The sequence below is a fragment of the Rattus norvegicus genome, chromosome 7 (assembly GCF_021556685.1).
Source record: "Rattus norvegicus strain SHRSP/BbbUtx chromosome 7, alternate assembly SHRSP_T2T, whole genome shotgun sequence".
In the NCBI taxonomy this organism is placed as follows: domain Eukaryota; kingdom Metazoa; phylum Chordata; class Mammalia; order Rodentia; family Muridae; genus Rattus; species Rattus norvegicus.
In genome coordinates, this window is record NC_141540.1 from 76,314,831 (window position 1) to 76,334,558 (window position 19,728).

General features: G+C 39.1%; 1 protein-coding gene across 12 annotated transcripts in view; it reads left to right on the forward strand.

The window, feature by feature from the left end:
* Nucleotides 1-19,728, forward strand: part of Vps13b (vacuolar protein sorting 13 homolog B) — a 570,082-nt gene that overhangs the window by 66,102 nt on the left and 484,252 nt on the right. For all 12 annotated transcript variants that reach the window (XM_087557395.1, XM_087557397.1, XM_087557399.1 and 9 more), the window contains one exon: nucleotides 18,069-18,250. In XM_087557395.1, the coding sequence (XP_087413521.1) occupies nucleotides 18,069-18,250 (182 nt within the window). The remainder of the gene's footprint in view (nucleotides 1-18,068; nucleotides 18,251-19,728) is intronic.

A 19,728-nucleotide genomic window follows, 5' to 3' on the forward strand; every position in this document is an offset into this window, starting at 1 on the left:
CTTTACTTCTGAGGCTTCCAGTGTGTTCAGGAAGCTGGCAACCTTGAATTTGTGTCTTGTTGAATATAGTTCTAAGCATTTAAAAAAAAAAAAGAAATAAAGGGTGCTTAATAAACATTGCTTTAATAAACAGGAATGTATAAGAGGTGTGGTCTTTGAAAATCGGAGTAAACTCTCCAATTTTTATACTAGATGACATTATAAATACACTAATGACATGAAGAAAAACGTTACGTGGGTTAGAGAGCCATGGAGAACTTGGAAGTAGCTTTTAAAAAGAGTATTAAAGGATAGATACAATCTGAAAGTGAATATTATACTTTAAAATATGAATTTAACATTTTAAATAACAGGAAGTAAGATGATATTTGAATAAATTAAAATTTAAGGGCATTCAACATGTTATACTGATTCTCATAGTGGCCACACAAGAATTATTATGAAGTATTCCTTGATTTCATATTTTCATCTTTTCTGCTTTGATGATCCAATTTGATTTTTACTTTAAAGTATAGTTAATAAAATTAACTGAATTCAATGTTAGAGGCTATGTATTAGAGATACTGAATCTAATGTCTGCTAGGATCAGGTCAAATAGTATGTAGATATTCCAGTCCTGCTTTAAGAGAACTGTAGATGTCAGCTACAATGGTTACTCCTGATTGGCAACTTGCTGGGGTGATTTAGAATCACACAAACAAATCTGTCAGCGTGTCTGTGAAGAATTACTTAGGTTTGTTAGTTGATGTTGGAAGACCCATCCTAAATGTGGTTGTTATTATTCAATGGGCTGAGGTCCTGAGCTGAATAAAAAGCAGAAAATGGGCCAGCATCAGCATCCATTGCTCTCTGTTTTCTAACTAAGCATGTAGCGCTGCTGCAGTCCCCCTCGACCCCCGCTCTCCATTAGCTATATCCCACTGAACTCTAAGACAAACTTTGTTTTTTGGGGGGTTAGGTATTTGTACAGAGCCATGAGAAAAGGAACTAATTTATCAGCATTGGCTGTGATTGTAGGCACTATCTGATTTCTGAGTCTCTGTCACACTTTTGATTCATAGTCATCTGAGCCACTGTTTGGACATTTAAAAACTTTTATTATTGTTATTTACTTTTGTATGGAAGAGTTTGTTTGGGCTTATTGTTCTAGAGGATTCAGTGTGTTGTGGCCTTCAGGCCATGATAGTAGGTGGCAGGCATGCTGGCAGGATCAAGAAGCTAAGAATTCACATCTTCAAACACAAACGTAAGGCAAAGAGAGTAAACTGGAAGTGGAATGATGCTGTCATCGCAAAGCCCACCCCAGTGATGCATTTCTTTATCAAAGCTGTGTCACCTAAGCACGCCAAGCAGTGCCACAGCCTGGGCACCAGAGGTTCAAATACCAAAGCCTAGGGGAGACATTCGATATTCAAACCACCACAGTCCCCTCCCTTGCCCCTATCGGTCTCATGGCCATATCATAATGTAGGATACATTTAGGTCAGTTCTTAGAACCCCTGGCCTTTCCGTCTTAAAGGCCAAAGTATCTTCTGAGACTTAAGGCAGTCTCTTAATTGCTTTGCTTCCTGCAGCATCTCTCTCTCTCTCTCTCTCTCTCTCTCTCTCTCTCTCTCTCTCTCTCTCTCTCTCTCTCCCCTCCGCTTCCCGCTCCCCCTCCCCTGTCCCTCTCTCTCGGGCTGTTCTCCCCCATACTCAGCTCTCCAGGAAACATGCCATATGACTGATATCTCCATCAGCTCCGATTCATGGGAAACCCAGGGTTCCCTTTCACAGTTTCACACAGTCGTCTTGCAGGGCTTCTTCCCTCTCAGATCCCTCACACAGGGATTCTCCTGCCACACACTACACGGCCATGGCAGCATTCTGAAACTGTGGATGCAAAACCCTTGGCCCTTCATCCTTCCTGCCTCTAATTGTAGCACTGTGTGGACCAATGGTGAGTTCAGCTGCCACCTTTGGCTAGCTCCTGATCCCTTTGAATCAAGTTAGCAGCATTTTTTCCTTCTTTTTATTAAAAGTACTTCATTTCTTTCTAGGAGAACGAGTTGGAAGCTTAACTGAGGGCACCCTCCTTTTCTTTCAGTGCAGATCAGAACTTTGTTTAATGGTGCTAATCTCCGTAATTACAGACCCTCTTCTAGAACTTTTGGATGTAGCATTATGATCCCTAGTGCTCTTTTGTTTTCTCTTTAAACTGAACATTTGTATTTCTCTATGCCCAATTTGATTTTTTCATTGTAGGCTTGAGTAAGCATTATGAATAACATTCATTCCACAGATTTTACATTATTATGTTATCTAGGAATTTAGCATCAGGCAGGTTCATAGGACAAGGGTAGAAGGCTGCCAAAGTCTTCTTTGAATTTCATAAGAATAACCTCTGGCTTAATTGCTAATAAATATTCTTTGCCTCTGAAAACTCATGCAAACTCAAAAGTCTTGATTGCTCTCAGTATACTGTTTTCAAAACTTCTGCTAAGATGGCCTCTTTAGTTCTGCTGATAATGTCTTTTCCAGTTCAAAGTTCCAAAGTCTTCTAAAAACCTACATGGTGAGGTTCTTCATAGCAACAGCCCACTCTGATACTAGTTAATATTAGTTACTTTTCTGTTGCCGTGACAAAGCAGCACAGCCAAGAATTTTGTGGTTGGGAGTATTTATCTGGACTTATGAGTCTAGAGGTCTAACAATCTATCACTGTGATGAGCATAGCAGGAAGTATGGGTGCAGGAACAAGAAGTTGAGAGCTCACATTTTCAAATGCAAACATGAATCATAGAGAGCTCTTGTTATTAACATTCTGTCTTTTATCTTTAGTAGTGAGCTGTGTATCTTAGTGAGGTGTGTTTCCTTTTTTTTTTCTTTTCCGGAGCTGGGGACCGAACCCAGGGCCTTGTGCTTGCTAGGCAAGCACTCTACCACTGAGCTAAATCCCCAACCCATGAGAGGTGTGTTTCTTGGAGGCAGGAAAGTAATTGATGCTTTTTTAAAAGTCCAGTCTACTGCTCTGTCTTTATTGGGGAGGTAACATTATTGGTATTGAAAGTTATTATTGAAAGATATGTATTAATTCCTGTCATTGTGTTAATTTTGTGGTATCTGTGTTCTTAGTTTTCCTTTTTAATTACAGACCTAAAATTGGTTGTTTTTGTTTGTTTCTCTGGTCGCCTCTTGGATATACTTACCCTTTTCCAATCTGAAGCAGTCCTTCCCAGTATCCCATACAGTGTTGCCTTTGTTGTCATACAGCTGCCTTTATTGTGGGACGTCTTCTCCTCTGATCACAATGATAGTCTGCCAGAGATCGAGCCTGGGCTACTGTCTGTAGTCTCTTAGGGAACATAGAACACAAGGTTCTGTAAGTTTCGTGTTTTGACCATGGAATGACTTGGAGAATTGGTTTTCTGGTCCTGTTGATTTGCTGTTCTGTATTCCTCTTGTACCTTATAGATCCATTTCCATTGTTTTGAGAAACTTTTTTTCCCTTGACTTCGTTGAAAATATTTTCTGTGTCTTTGACCTGAGTTTATTCTCTGTGATCTTTCATAGTTCATAAGATTTCCCGCATTCTTTCTTCATTTTTTTTAATTTATCATTTTCCTTGACAAAGTGCTCTAATTCCCTTATCCTGTCTTCAAGCACAAATCTTCTGTTTTCCACTTGATCCATTCTATTTGTGAAGTTTTGCATTGGCCATTCATTCATTCATTCATACACTGTAGCTTTCTTTAGACACACCAGAGGTTGTGAACCACCATGTGGTTGCTGGGAATTGAACTCAGGACTTCTGGAAGAGTAGTCAGAGCTCTTTTTTTTTTTTTTTTAATCCAATTGGTAAGATATAATTGCCCACTTAAACATACAATGCCCGGTACTATCCATCCCTTGAGAACATTAATAACAACCTGTAAATACACAGAGCAGAATCTTAACATCACCTGCCATCTTGTCCTGCCACGGCTTCTCTCCCTCTCTCCCTCCTGTCTCTTTCTCTCTCCCTTAGTCTCCTCCTCTTCCTTCAAACTTCTCTCCTGCCCATCCTTCCTTCTCCTCCAATGACAGGCCTCCTCCTATCCTGCCCGCACCAGTACTTTACAAATTCAATGGAGAGGTGGTTCTGGTGAAGTCACCTGAGTTCTGAGTCCTTGACTAGGCAGCTGTTCTTGGGGCAGTGGAATTAGCATCAAAATACAGTAACTTCAGGGCAAACCACAGCATTTCACCCTTTTTGTCCAGTTAAAAAGCCTTTTCACTTATATATTGAGTACAATTACCATTCTACAATTTATAAAGGATTTGATATACTCAACACCCAGTCCATCACTATATCAGTTAAACAGAACATTCCTTTCCATTTCAGCTTAAGAAAGGCTTAAAATCTATATCTTGGCTAGCTTGTATACTATCTGATAACTGTCCAATAAAATATGTATATTTAGAGTTAAACAGCCTGATAGGCTATTTAACATCTTCAACCCCCTCAGAAATCTGGGAATGACCAAATATCTATACACAAAGGAAGCCTAACACAGCTTCCAGAAATGAGAGGTTGTAGAGACAAATCTCCACTAGCACAGTACCCTGTTAGCAACATGTGAGCACAAGTCTTCAGCCTTCTGGCCCAAAATCAACTGACAGAATCTTTTTTTAAAAATGTTTTTATTTTTTATTAACTTGACTATTTCTTATATACATTTCGAGTGTTATTCCCTTTCCCGGTTTCTGGGCAAACATCTCCCTCTCCCCTCCCCTTCTTTATGGGTGTTCCCCTCCCCATCCTCCCCCCATTGCCGCCCTCCCCCCAACAGTCTAGTTCACTGGGGGTTCAGTCTTAGCAGGACCCAGGGCTTCCCCTTCCACTGGTGCTCTTACTAGGATATTCATTGCTACCTATGAGGTCAGAGTCCAGGGTCAGTCTATGTATAGTCATTAGGTAGTGGCTTAGTCCCTGGAAGCTCTGGTTGCTTGGCATTGTTGTACATATGGGGTCTCGAGCCCCTTCAAGCTCTTCCAGTTCATTCTCTGATTCCTTCAACGGGGGTCCTATTCTCAGTTCAGTGGTTTGTTGCTGGCATTCGCCTCTGTATTTGCTGTATTCTGGGTGTGTCTCTCAGGAGCGATCTACATCCTACTCCTGTCGGCCTGCACTTCTTTGCTTCATCTATCTTGTTTAATTGGATGGCTGTATATGTGTGGGCCACATGTGGGGCAGGCTCTGAATGGGTGTTCCTTCTGTGTCTGTTTTAATCTTTGCCTCTCTCTTCCCTGCAAAGGGTATTCTTGTTCCCCTTTTAAAGAAGGAGTGAAGCATTCACATTTTCATCATCCGTCTTGAGTCTCATTTGTTCTAGGCATCTAGGGTAATTCAAGCATTTGGGCTAATGAGCACTTATCAGTGAGCGCATACCATGTATGTCTTTCTGTGATTGGGTTACCTCACTCAGGATGATATTTTCCAGTTGCAACCATTTGCCTACGAATTTCATAAAGTCATTGTTTTTGATAGCTGAGTAATATTCCATTGTGTAGATGTACCACATTTTCTGTATCTATTCCTCTGATGAAGGACATCTGGGTTCTTTCCAGCTTCTGGCTATTATAAATAAGGCTGCGATGAACATAGTGGAGCACGTGTCTTTTTTATATGTTGGGGCATCTTTTGGGTATATGCCCAAGAGAGGTATAGCTGGATCCTCAGGCAGTTCAATGTCCAATTTTCTGAGGAACCTCCAGACTGATTTCCAGAATGGTTGTACCAGTCTGCAATCCCACCAACAATGGAGGAGTGTTCCTCTTTCTCTGCATCCTCGCCAGCATCTGCTGTCACCTGAGTTTTTGATCTTAGCCTTTCTCACTGGTGTGAGGTGAAATCTCAGGGTTGTTTTGATTTGCATTTCCCTTATGACTAAAGATGTTGAACATTTCTTTAGGTGTTTCTCAGCCATTCGGGATTCCTCAGCTATGAATTTTTTGTTTAGCTCTGAACCCCATTTTTTAATAGGGTTATTTGTTTCCCTGCGGTCTAACTTCTTGAGTTCTTTGTGTATTTTGGATATAAGGCCTCTATCTGTTGTAGGATTGGTAAAGATCTTTTCCCAATCTGTTGGTTGCCGTTTTGTCCTAACCACAGTGTCCTTTGCCTTACAGAAGCTTTGCAGTTTTATGAGATCCCATTTGTCGATTCTTGATCTTAAGAGCATAAGCCATTGGTGTTTTGTTCAGGAAATTTTTTCCAGTGCCCATGTGTTCCAGATGCTTCCCTAGTTTTTCTTCTATTAGTTTGAGTGTATCTCGTTTGATGTGGAGGTCCTTGATCCACTTGGACTTAAGCTTTGTACAGGGTGATAAGCATGGATCGATCTGCATTTTTCTACATGTTGACCTCCAGTTGAACCAGCACCATTTGCTGAAAATGCTATCTTTTTTCCATTGGATGGTTTTGGCTCCTTTGTCAAAAATCAAGTGCCCATAGGTGTGTGGGTTCATTTCTGGGTCTTCAATTCTGTTCCATTGGTCTATCTGTCTGTCTCTGTACCAATACCGTGCAGTTTTTATCACTATTGCTCTGTAATACTGCTTGAGTTCAGGGATAGTGATTCCCCCTGAAGTCCTTTTATTGTTGAGGATAGTTTTAGCTATCCTGGGTTTTTTGTTATTCCAGATGAATTTGCAAATTGTTCTGTCTAACTCTTTGAAGAATTGGATTGGTATTTTGATGGGGATTGCATTGAATCTGTAGATCGCTTTTGGTAAAATGGCCATTTTTACTATATTAATCCTTCTAATCCATGAGCATGGGAGATCTTTCCATCTTCTGAGGTCTTCTTCAATTTCTTTCTTCAGTGTCTTGAAGTTCTTATTGTACAGATCTTTTACTTGCTTGGTTAAAGTCACAACGAGGTACTTTATATTTACATAATATTTCTATTATGAAGGGTGTCGTTTCCCTAATTTCTTTCTCGGCTTGTTTCTCTTTTGTGTAGAGGAAGGCTACTGATTTATTTGAGTTAATTTTATACCCAGCCACTTTGCTGAAGTTGTTTATCAGCTTTAGTAGTTCTCTGGTGGAACTTTTGGGATCACTTAAATAAACTATCATATCATCTGCAAATAGTGATATTTTGACTTCTTCTTTTCCTATCTGTATCCCCTTGACCTTTTGTTGTCTGATTGCTCTGGTTAGAACTTCAAGAACTATATTGAATAAGTAGGGAGAGAGTGGGCAGCCTTGTCTAGTCCCTGATTTTAGTGGGATTGCTTCAAGTTTCTTTCCATTTAGTTTAATGTTAGCAACTGGTTTGCTGTATATGGCTTTTACTATGTTTAGGTATGGGCCTGAATTCCTATTTTTTCCAGGACTTTTATCATGAAGGGGTGTTGAATTTTGTCAAATGCTTTCTCAGCATCTAATGAAATGATCATGTGGTTCTGTTCTTTCAGTTTGTTTATATAATGGATCACGTTGATGGTTTTCTGCATATTAAACCATCCCTGCATGCCTGTGATGAAGCCTACTTGATTGTGGTGGATGATTGTTTTGATGTGCTCTTGGATTCGGTTTGCAGGAATTTTATTGAGTATTTTTGCGTCGATATTCATAAGGGAAATTGGTCTGTCTGAAGTTCTCTTTCTTTGTTGGGTCTTTGTGTGGTTTAGGTATAAGAGTAGTTGTGGCTTCATAGAAGGAATTCGGTAGTGCTCCATCTGTTTCAATTTTGTGGAATAGTTTGGATAATATTGGTATGAGGTCTTCTATGAAGGTCTGATAGAATTCTGCACTAAACCCGTCTGGACCTGGGTTCTTTTTGGTTGGGAGACCTTTAATGACTGCTTCTATTTCCTTAGTAGTTATGGGGTTGTTTAACTGGTTTATCTGTTCCTGATTTAACTTCAGTACCTGGTATCTGTCTAGGAAATTTTCCATTTCCTGCAGATTTTCAAGTTTTGTTGAATATAGGCTTTTATAGTTAGATCTGATGATTTTTTGAATTTCCTCTGAATCAGTAGTTATGTCTCCCTTTTCATATCTGATTTTGTTAATTTGGACGCACTCTCTGTGTCCTCTCGTTAGTCTGGCTAAGGGTTTATCTATCTTGTTGATTTTCTCAAAGAACCAACTTTTGGTTCTGTTGATTCTTTCTATGGTCCTTTTTGTTTCTACTTGGTTGATTTCAGCTCTGAGTTTGATTATTTCCTGCCTTCTACTCCTCCTGGGTGTATTTGCTTCTTTTTGTTCTAGAGCTTTTAGGTGTGCTGTCAAGCTGCTGACATATGCTCTCTCCTGGTTCTTTCTGCAGGCACTCAGAGCTATGAGTTTTCCTCTTAGCACAGCTTTCATTGTGTCCCATAAGTTTGGGTATGTTGTACCTTCATTTTCATTAAATTCTAAAAAGTCTTTAATTTCTTCCTTTATTTCTTCCTTGACCAGGTTATCATTGAGTAGAGCATTGTTCAATTTCCACGTATATGTGGGCATTCTTCCCTTATTGTTATTGAAGACCAGTTTTAGGCCGTGGTGGTCCGATAGTATGCATGGGATTATTTCTATCTTTCTGTACCTGTTGAGGCCCGTTTTTTGACCAATTATATGGTCAGTTTTGGAGAAAGTACCATGAGGAGCTGAGAAGAAGGTATAACCTTTTGCTTTAGGATAGAATGTTCTATAAATATCTGTTAAGTCCATTTGGCTCATGACTTCTCGTAGTCTGTGTACGTCTCTGTTTAATTTCTGTTTCCATTATCTGCCCATTGATGAGAGTGGGGTGTTGAAGTCTCCTACTGTTATTGTGTGAGGTGCAATGTGTGTTTTGAGCTTTAGTAAGGTTTCTTTTACGTATGTAGGTGCCCTTGTATTTGGGGCATAGATATTTAGGATTGAGAGTTCATCTTGGTGGATTTTTCCTTTGATGAATATGAAGTGTCCTTCCTTATCTTTTTTGATGAATTTTAGTTGAAAATTGATTTTATTTGATATTAGAATGGCTACTCCAGCTTGCTTCTTCTGACTATTTGCTTGGAAAGTTGTTTTCCAGTCTTTCACTCTGAGGTAGTGTCTGTCTGTGTCTCTGAGGTGTGTTTCCTGTAGGCAGCAGAATGCAGGGTCCTTGTTGCATATCCAGTTTATTAATCTATGTCTTTTTATTGGGGAGTTGAGGCCATTGATGTTGAGAGATATTAAGGAATAGTGATTATTGCCTCCTGTTATATTCATATTTGGATGTGAGGTTATGTTTGTGTGCTTTTCTTCTCTTTGTTTTGTTGCCAAGATGATTAGTTTCTTGCTTCTTCTAGTGTATAGCTTGCCTCTTTATGTTGGCCTTTACCATTTGTAATCCTTTGTAGTGCTGGATTTGTAGAAAGATATTGTGTAAATTTGGTTTTGTCATGGAATATCTTGGTTTCTCCATCTATATTAATTGAGAGTTTTGCAGGATACAGTAACCTGGGCTGGCATTTGTGTTCTTTTAGGTTCTGTATGACATTTGTCCAGGATCTTCTGGCTTTCATAGTTTCTGGCGAAAAGTCTGGTGTAATTCTGATAGGTCTGCCTTTATATGTTACTTGACCTTTTTCCCTTACTGCTTTTAATATTCTTTCTTTATTTTGTGCGTTTGGTGTTTTGACAGTTATGTGACGGGAGGTGTTTCTTTTCTGGTCCAATCTATTTGGAGTTCTGTAGTCTTCTTGTATGCCTATGGGTATCTCTTTTTTTAGGTTAGGGAAGTTTTCTTCTATGATTTTGTTGAAGATATTTACTGGTCCTTTGAGCTGGGAGTCTTCACTCTCTTCTACACCTATTATCCTTAGGTTTTATCTTCTCATTGAGTCCTAGATTTTCTGTATGTTTTGGACCCGTAGCTTTTTCTGCTTTACATTATCTTTGACAGTTGAGTCGATGATTTCTATGGAATCTTCTGCTCCAGAGATTCTCTCTTCCATCTATTGTATTCTGTTGGTGAAGCTTGTATCTAAGTCTCCTTGTCTCTTCTCTTGATTTTCTATATGCAGGGTTGTTTCCATGTGTTCTTTCTTGATTGCTTCTATATCCATTTTTAATTCCTTCAACTGTTTGATTGTGTTTTCTTGGAATTCTTTCAGGGATTTTTGTGACTCCTCTCTATGGGCTTCTACTTGTTTATCTATGATTTCCTGGAATTCTTTCAGCGATTTGTGTGACTCCTCTCTATGGGCTTCTACTTGTTTATTTATGATTTCCTAGAATTCTTTCAGGGAGTTTTGTGATTCCTCTCTGTAGGCTTCTACTTGTTCTGTAAGGGAGTTCTTCACATCTTTCTTGAAGTCCTCCAGCATCATGATCAAATATGATTTTGAAACTAGGTCTTGCTTTTCTGGTGTGTTTGAATATTCCGTGTTTGCTTTGGTAGGAAAATTGGGTCCGATGATGCCATGTAGTCTTGGTTTTTGTTGCTTGGGTTCCTGCGCTTGCCTCTCGCCATCAGATTATCTCTAGTGTTACTTTGTTCTGCTATTTCTGACAGTGGCTAGACTGTCCTATAAGCCTGTGTGTCAGGAGTGCTGTAGACCTGTTTTCCTGTTTTCTTTCAGCCAGTTATGGGGACAGAGTGTTCTGCTTTCGGGCATGTAGTTTTTTCTATCTACAGGTCTTCAGCTCTTCCTGTGGGCCTGTGTCTGGTGTTCACCAGGCAGCAGAAAAGTTGGTCTTACCTGTGGTCCCGAGGCTCAAGTTTGCTTTTGGGGTGCTGCCTACGAGCTCTCCGTGGTGGCAGCAACCAGGAAGATCTGCGCCTCCCTTTCCGGGAGCCTCTGTGCACCAGGGTTGTATATGGCGTTTGGTGTTTTCCTCTGGCGTCAGAGATGTGTGCAGAGTGCCGTCTCTTCTGGTTTCCCAGGCGTGTCTGCCTCTCTGTAGGTTTAGCTCTCCCTCCCACGGGATTTGGGTGCAGAGAACTGTTTATCTGGTCTGTCCCTTCAGGTTCCAGGGGTGTCTCAGGCGCAGGGGTCCTGCTGCTCCTGGGCCCTCCCCCACGGGAACCTGACAGACTCTTGAAATGCAGATTTTGAAGGGCTGATCACTCTGTCTTAGCCGAGTTTATCAGTCAACTATTCTGCATAATTTGTCCTTTTCTGGACAGTATTAGTCTGCAAATGAAACAGGCAGTTTTGTGTAGTGGCTGCCTAGCCAGAAAGTATTGCCTTATCTGTAGGTAGAGATGTTCACATTCTTCGTTAAATCCACCAAAGTGTAACTGTTAGGAGCAGATATGTCTCAACAAAAGATAAATAACTTTAAATCTCAAATTTTGTGGATTCCTGACGTTTTTTAAAACCATCTCCCTATATAAGACAATCTGGACTGTTGTCTCCATATCCTAAATTATATGTTGAAAGTACTCTCACAAACTCAGAGCCATGACTTTGCTATTTGACTCTTAACTCACAGGTGTAATCAACTGAGAAGTTTGTAATGACAACAGTAGAAGGACTGGCTCTAAACCTTGTACTTTAAAAGTACAAGGTTTGACCAATAAATTCTATACCAAAGCAAAGATATGATTTTAGCTTAGTTACCAAATGAGATTATGACTGTATAATTCAATCTAGCTAATTTCTCCCTATTAAATTACAACCAATTTTAAGTACTTCATGAAAACAATTTTAGAATAACCACTTTCAGCCCCCCAAAGTCCAGGGAATTGGGGCGACGACTCCTCTATATCTTCTTCAAGCTGTACATGGGTGTTGAGATATCCTTAGGGGTAGGGGGTAGGAAGAATGAAGCAAATGCTGTAGCCAATGTGTCCTGACTGGACCTAGCTGAAAGTCCTTGAGACCAAGATTCCAAGTAGGCACACTCTGTAAAATACAACTCTGAAGACAAAAGTTTAGAATCAAGATGTCTTTTTGTTTGATTCTCCTGAATAAATTTTTCAGGCGGTCTACTTCTATCAAATCTGATCAGTATGACTCTGTGAGGTTTCCAGAGCTTTAAAAACACAAAGACAAAATCTTTCTCCCAAAATACTGTGTTCCTTAGTCTGAAACCAGAATAGCTTGTATCTTGCACTCTCTCCCAGAGTAATAATATAATCATAAAACTCAAAGTCACACCCATCATGAATATTAAACAATTTTTTAAAAAAGGAAGTAAGCTAAACAATGAGCCTGATAGGCTTTTGTACTCTGTGATATCAGGAAAGTTATCCCAAAATTCCCGTGGAGCCCATGTTAAGAGAATCTGAGCTTCTTGTGGTGGTAAATATCAAAAGTAACCACAAACCCTCGCTAGCTGGCATCAACGAGCCATATATCCTTTAGTGGGGTAATTCATTAGATAAACCAAATACTTTCTATCAGTTCCAATATCAATAAGCAACATATCAAACCAGGACTTTAGCCCAAAATATCTCAATCTGTTAAGCTCTCTACCCGGAGCCACAGATTTTTCTTTATCCTTAATAACTTCTATAATATATGTCTGCATTCACTCTCCCCGGTGTTACAGACATTAATCACAACTCTCTACTTGGAGGTAGTGACTAATTTTTCCCTATCTAAGTTCCGAACCATAGATGAAAATCACCACGTGATTCGGGTAATCTCTTTACTCTCCTTAAAACAAACTTAAACACCTTCTATCAATTTTAATACCAATAAACAACTTAAAACTCAGGAATTTAACCCAAAATATATCCATCTGTTAAGCTCTCTACCCGGAGCCACTGATTTTTCTTTAAACTTAATAACTTCTAAAATATATGCCTGCATTCACTCTCCTTGGTGTTACAGACATTTCATCACAACTCTCTACTTGGAGGTAGTGACTAATTTTTCCCTATCTAAGTTCTGAACCATAGATGAAAATCCCCACCTGATTCAGTTAATTTCTTTACTCTCTTCTTTCTAAAAACAAACTCAATCACCTTTTAATAATACCTGTAATTAAGAAGTAGCTTGTCTAACTAGGATTTCAACCCAAAATTCCCGTGGAGCCCACGTTAAAAAGAATATGAGTATCCTGAAAGACTTTCTAAACAACTTTCTTTAAAAAGCAGCTTTTAATCTCTGACTCTCTGATCTGCCATTACTTATCACACAGCAGGGGACTTACAGCTTGCCAGCCCAGGTGGCTTCTGCTTTCTTTGTATGAATTCTTTCGCTTAAGATATCACATGACTTAACATGGTGCCAGCCTCCTCTTACTTAGAAAATAAAAACTTTCTCTCAACTCTCAGGATTACTAGTGGATTCTTGCCCATCACCTTGGCTCGCCATCTGTTGTTGTAAGAATATAAAAATAATAAAAAGTAACGGCGTCTTTTACCCCGCTATCTCTGTACCGTGGTGGCCAGATATCTGCTAGATATCTTGGCGGAAACACATCCCAGCCACACACTTTCCTACACTCAAACCCTCACATAAAAGAACATCCAACACAATAATCTTAGATCCAACTGGTAAGATATAATTGCCCACTTAAACATACAATGCCTGGTACTATCCATCCCTTGAGAACATTAATAACAACCTGTAAATACACAGCAGAATCTTAACATCACCTGCCATCTTGTCCTGCCACGGCTTCTCAGAGCTCTCAACTGCTGAGTTATCTTTCCAGCTTTCCATTGAGGTTTTTTATTTGGTTTACTAAATTTTTTAATTCAAGTTTGATTTCAGCTTGAATTTTCTTCAGGAATAATTCCCCCCCTTCTCCTCTTCCGTTTTCTCTTTCTCCTTCCTCTCCCTTCCTCCCTTCCTCCCTTCCTCCCGTCTTTCCTTCTGTTGTTTCTTTGTTTTATTCTTTTGTTTATTTGAGACAGGGTTTCTCAGTGTAGCCCTGTCTGTCCTGGAAGTTGTTCTGTATTCCAGGATATCCTTGAACTCAGAGATCAATTTCCTCTGCCTCCCCAGTGCTTGGATTAAAGCCGTGCACCATCACCACCCATCTGTTTCTTTACTATGCTCTATTTTTATATAACTTTAGTTATTTTTCTTATTTCAACTATATTTTCACAGTCTTCATTCTGGCATTTTAAAATATTTTTTGAGTTTCTTGAACATATTTAAAATTGCCAATTTAACATTATTGTCGTATGAATCGTTTTGGTTTTCTCAGGGAACATTACTATCGGAATAGTACATTTGGGAGGGAACTTCTTATCTTAATTATTCTCATAGTGTATGTTTTTGTGATAGAGTCTAAGCTTCTGCAGTTAAATCATTATTAGTGGTATTATTTCTTGGTCTGGTTATGTATTCCACTTTCATTGGGTTACTGGTTAGGTTAGTTAGGTCTCTGTTGTTCCTTCAGCTTCTCAGGCTTTGGATGAACTGACTGGTGCTTGAGGTTCAGTGTAGGCCCCTTTCTTAGTGTTCAAATGTGATTAAGGTATCAGAAGCAGCCCTAGCACAGTTAGTGGGAGGTGCAGTGAAATTCACGCTACAGCAATTTCTACTCACAACCTCAGAAGTCTGTGGAAGCCTCAAAGGATTCTACAAATTATCCTTAGGTCGCAGTGATTGGGTTCATTGTGGGAGCTAGTGATGCTACCTGCGGGAGGTATTTGCCACCCCTCTGTTTTGAAGTAGGGTTTTTCACCATTGCCTTGGCTGTCTGGGAACTCACTATGTAGGCCAGGCCAGACTTGAGCTCAGAAATCCACTTTCAGATTCTGGGATTCTAGGTGTGCACCACCACATCTGACTGATAGAATGTGTTCATTTCTTAATGTGTCAGGATGTAATGGTTATAGTGCCTTTGGTTAGCAGTAGTGGAGCCTAGCTAGCACAGGATGCTCAGATGGAATGCCCAGGAACTTGAATTTGCAGTACAGCACCATGCAGCATTGACAAGAGCAGCAGAGGACAATGTGAATTCTAACTCCTATGTAGTTTAGTCAGAGGAAGTAGGCTGGCACAGGCTCATCTAACTCCAGACTAACGGTTAGCTTGTAATGCACAAGATTGATGTCTGAGATCTGCATGTATGCTCATTTTGGAAAATCATGATAGGAGAGTGGATTGGGAGTAGAGAGTGTATACACTTTCACTTACTGTATCATTTAATTTTTTTCTTTTTTTCTTTTTTCCGGAGCTGGGGACTGAACCCAGGGCCTTGTGCTTGCTAGGCAAGCGCTCTACCACTGAGCTAAATCCCCAACCCCGTATCATTTAATTTTTAAAAAGTGCTTCAAAGGCTTTATTTTGTATAAACTGTTTATTTTGTATATAACTGTTATGTTATGTCAGTTAAGTAAGCAAAGTAAGCATTGTGTTCTCTCTCTCTCTCTCTCTCTCTCTCTCTCTCTCTCTCTCTCTCTCTCTCTCTCTCCTCTCCTCCCCTCCCTCCTCCCCCGACAGGTTTTCATGTTAAAACAACTGGTCTCATAAGTCAGTAAGATTTTGTACTAACTTTATTTTGGAAAAAGTGACCTAATCTTATTTTAATGTACAGGATATGAACAATAACAAAAATATATTTTGGGAACGGCTTTAAATTGTCAAGCTTTGCATTTGGGAACTCCATGTGAGTCTTTAGTCCAGCTGTTGCTGAAATACTTTTTCAATTGCTGTAAAGTGTGTCCTAAAGCAAATGGGTATTTGTTCCTGAGGTGTGCATGTGGCAGACATGTTATGGTATCTGTAGGAAGTTGAGTAGATTTTATTTCTTTGCATTCACTAGTAAGATTCATACTTCTAAATTTCCTTTTTATGTATTGAAAACAAGAATTAAATAACTTAGAAATCTTACATTGGCAGAGAAATTTCATTGCTTCTGTATTGTGATTTGCCAGGAAGTGGTGAATCACATTCTTTTTAATTGCTTGTAATTAGGGTATATTTATTTAAAGTATTTGCTACTATGCAATTAAGATCTACTTGTTTCTATTTCCTTCAATTTATCCTGGAGTTTGTCCAAGTTGAATTTTAATGAGTTTTTTATACCACTAGTTACACTAGGATTTATTTTTCCCTAGAGAGTAATGTTTGCATTGATAGTTTCTAAACCTGTTCCGTAAAATGAACATATATTCAGACCAAAGTTTCTGGACATAAGCACAAGACATTTGCCAAATAAATGACCAACATAACTGTTAAAACACAACTTGGTGATATTTTAAGATAAGTCTAGAAGTTGTTAGATATTTTATTATTATTTTGTATTGAGCTTCTTTGTTTTAAATAAATGTGCAGTGGTATAAATCACAAGGAAAAGTCACACTTTTATTGTGTATTTTCACTGACATTTTAATGAGTCCCCCAGTTGCATTAAGTTGTAAAATCTATTGATCTTTAAAATTTTCTGAAGCAGAGATAGCGTAATGTGAAGACTCGATGAAGTGCATAATACAAACGTGGCATTTATAACTCACCTAGCTTGCTAGCTGGTCAAACATAATTCAAACTTGGCAGGAGAAGGAAAAGCCTTCTCTATTGATATTGTTACATCAACATTATTAGGAATGTTGTATCAACTACTGTGTGTTGCCAAATAATTTTAAGTTAAAAGAGGTGTAACAAACTATACTTTTGTGGTTGATGTTACTGAAAAATAAAACCTTCAAAGTATTATGTGTATATGACAAAATTATCTTGTTTACTATTGAATAATAATATGCAAAATGTATTTTCTCTGATAGTAAATCTGAAGTGGAGAATTACTCTCCAACCTTAGGAAATAATGAAATCTTTTAAAACTTGCCTATGAATGTTCTTATTTATACCAATGTAATCTATTGGGAACCATTTTTTTTTTTAGCTCATTTGAGGTTTGAAATTTGAAGTACTGTATAAAGTAGCTAAATTTATTCTGAGATAAAAAGTCTCCCAGGTACCGAGTATCCCCTCGTAATTTCAGCTTACAGTCACGAGGTTCTTTTAGGATTATGGCTTTTGCTATGCTCCAGTGCCCAGTGCTGTGTCAGGATGAAATCACAGTGTCTAGGTTCATGATAATAGATTCACGTAGACGTCCCAGGCATTTGTGTTCTTTATTAGTGTTAGTTGAAGAATTTTTATTTGTTCATGAATACAAATGAAAACTTGAAAACATAGTAGAGAGAAGCAGTCGTGCATTTTGAAAGGGAAAGAAAGATTTAGAAAATGACGCCCATTAGAATTAAATACTGTTTTGTGAATTCTGTCTGTCTGGTTACTCTTCCATTGTTCTGATCAGTACAGTCTTATTTATTGTTGTAAGGAATCTTTCGTGTAGCGTACATTTCCCTTGTAGTTTATTCCCTTTAGTGCATGACCAGGATTGTAGATCAGAGGGTAAATTTAGGTAGAATTATTGATGCCAATGGATGTTGGGAAGTTGCGGTGACTGTTTTAACTGGTGGTTGTCTGTTTCCTTACCTGGCACACAAGTAGAAGTAGGCCAGTGTGGTGCTTAGCTTCCCATTGCTCTTGTGACTTTATCTCAGGGAGGGCGTTGGCCACTTGAAGTCTTGTTGCTAGAATGGTACAGGGGATTTTTTCCTTTCCCTTTAAAGGGAAAATTTAACTATTTTAAAGCAAAATCTGGCATTTTAACAATTTTACAGTAATATAATTTAGTGCTTTAAAATATTTTTATAATGTGACAATTATAATCCCTTTTTAATTTCAGAGCATTTTCAAAATTTCAACACAAAGATTCAGGTGTATGGGGAAATGCTTCAGTTAGTAAAGTGCCTTCTGTGCGTGAGGTTATGAGTTCTGGGTATGGCGATGCGTCCGAGTAATACCAGCTTCCCTGATGGGAATGGGATGGGAATGGGGCTGAGATAGGAGGATCCTTGGTACCTGCCAGGCTAGCTAACTCAGTAAGTTTCAGGCTCAATAAATGGGTCTGTCTCAGGAAATAAGGTATAGAGTGACTGAGGAAGACACCTGTTATTGCCGTCCATCTTCATTCTCCGTGCACATGTAAAAATACATGCACATTCGTGAACATATACAGGACTGTGTACATGCATGCATGCCACACATACAAACCATGTGAACGTATACCTTTCCCCGCTTTTGCAGCACAATTCCTCTAGTATGTTGTATATAAACACTATTTACTTACTGTTTTTATTTTCTTTTACTTTCATGTATAGGACCAAAAGATCTCAGACTGTTGTAACTGAGGGTATTTTTGAGCTCCCAAATCTCACAATTCAAGCTACAAGAGCACAGACACTTTTGCTGCAAGCAGTGTATCAGAGTTGGTTTCATAGTGGGAATGCCAGCTCTTCAACAGTAAATGAGGCTCTGATGAATGAAGTCTTCCAGACGACAGGTAAGAACACTTTCCTTCATAAGGAAAGTCTGCAGTGATGACTCATACTCAAATCCCTGTGTCTAGTGTGCTCAACTTAAGGTTAGTCCTTAGGTGGAGGTAGATACTTACTCGGCATCTAGATTCCTCACCCGGCAGTCATGATAATGTTCCACAGTGCACACCAATGTGCTGGTGTCTGTTAATTCTTGGTAGGTCATATGTACCCAGAGATTTATCCTTTCCTTTTGGAGTTTCTGGTTTATTGAAATATTAGCTTTCAAAATATTCTGTAATGATCTTTACATTTCATTTGTACCTGTGGTAATGTACCCCCTTCTCTAATATTTGTCTTCTCTTGCTCGTTTGGCTGAGGGTCTGTTAATTCTGCTTATTATTTTAACTCTATTTTAACTATTTTTCTATTTGTTATTTCTTTTCATCCTCTAAGTTTGGGCTTGGGCTGTTTTTGTATTGCTAAGCCCTTAGGGCATGGCTATGCTAATTAGTTGTGTTCTTTCTGACTTAAGCATAATCATCTACATCCATAAAAGCCTCTGTGAGCCAATTTGCTGTTTAAGTTGTATTTTCATTTGATTGTAGGATTTTTTTGTTTCTTTTGTGATCTTTACAGCGACATACTTTTCATTCCAAAGTCAGTTCTTCCATTTTCATGAGTTTTCCAGTTTCCTTTGCTATTTATTTGTATTATTTAGTCACAGTACAATAAAGGTCACACATTTTAGTATTTTGTGTTGGTCAGCATTTGCTCTTTAGACCTAAATGTGATATATTTTAGAGAAAGTTTCATAGGCTGTCTAGTATAAAGTAATTTCTGGTTAGATTTCTGTGAGGAGGAGTGGAGATGGGGGACTGTTGTTCACTAAGTTGATGCCATCACATGGCAGTAGAGAGAGGGGACGTTTACTTGCTCTCGTCTTTGTTATCACTGTCCAGGTTGGCCTCACACTTGGGATCTTACTTTTGTCACCATCCGAGTGTTGAGATTACATGTGTGCAACCACACCAAGCTTCTCTCTTCTTTTATGGCCACTGGCATTGAGTCTTGGCAGCCATACTCTGATGGGATTGGCATTCTCTATGCACCTCATAAAGGGCCTGCATTTAAACTTCATAGCCTGACTGAGGAAGTGTTTTGCTCTCTTGCCCAGCAGTAGAGGGGCACAGCTTTAACCCCAGCACTCAGGAGGTAGAGGCAGGTGGGACTTTGAGTAGGAGGCCAGCTTAGCCTAGAGGGTGAGATCCAGGACAGATAGTGCTACACAGAGGAATTCTGTCATGTAAAACAAACAACAAACAAACATAGTGTCTGCCTCTCAGTACCTCACAGAGGGGATCACTCTCCAGTGCCTCAGCCCTTGTAGGACACACTGAAACCAATGCCAACCTCAGCTGAGTCCGCATGCTTGCTGTACAGCCTCATCCATTCCAAGGCATTTAAATTTATTATTTCCTTTCCTTCGAGATTATTCTGTAAT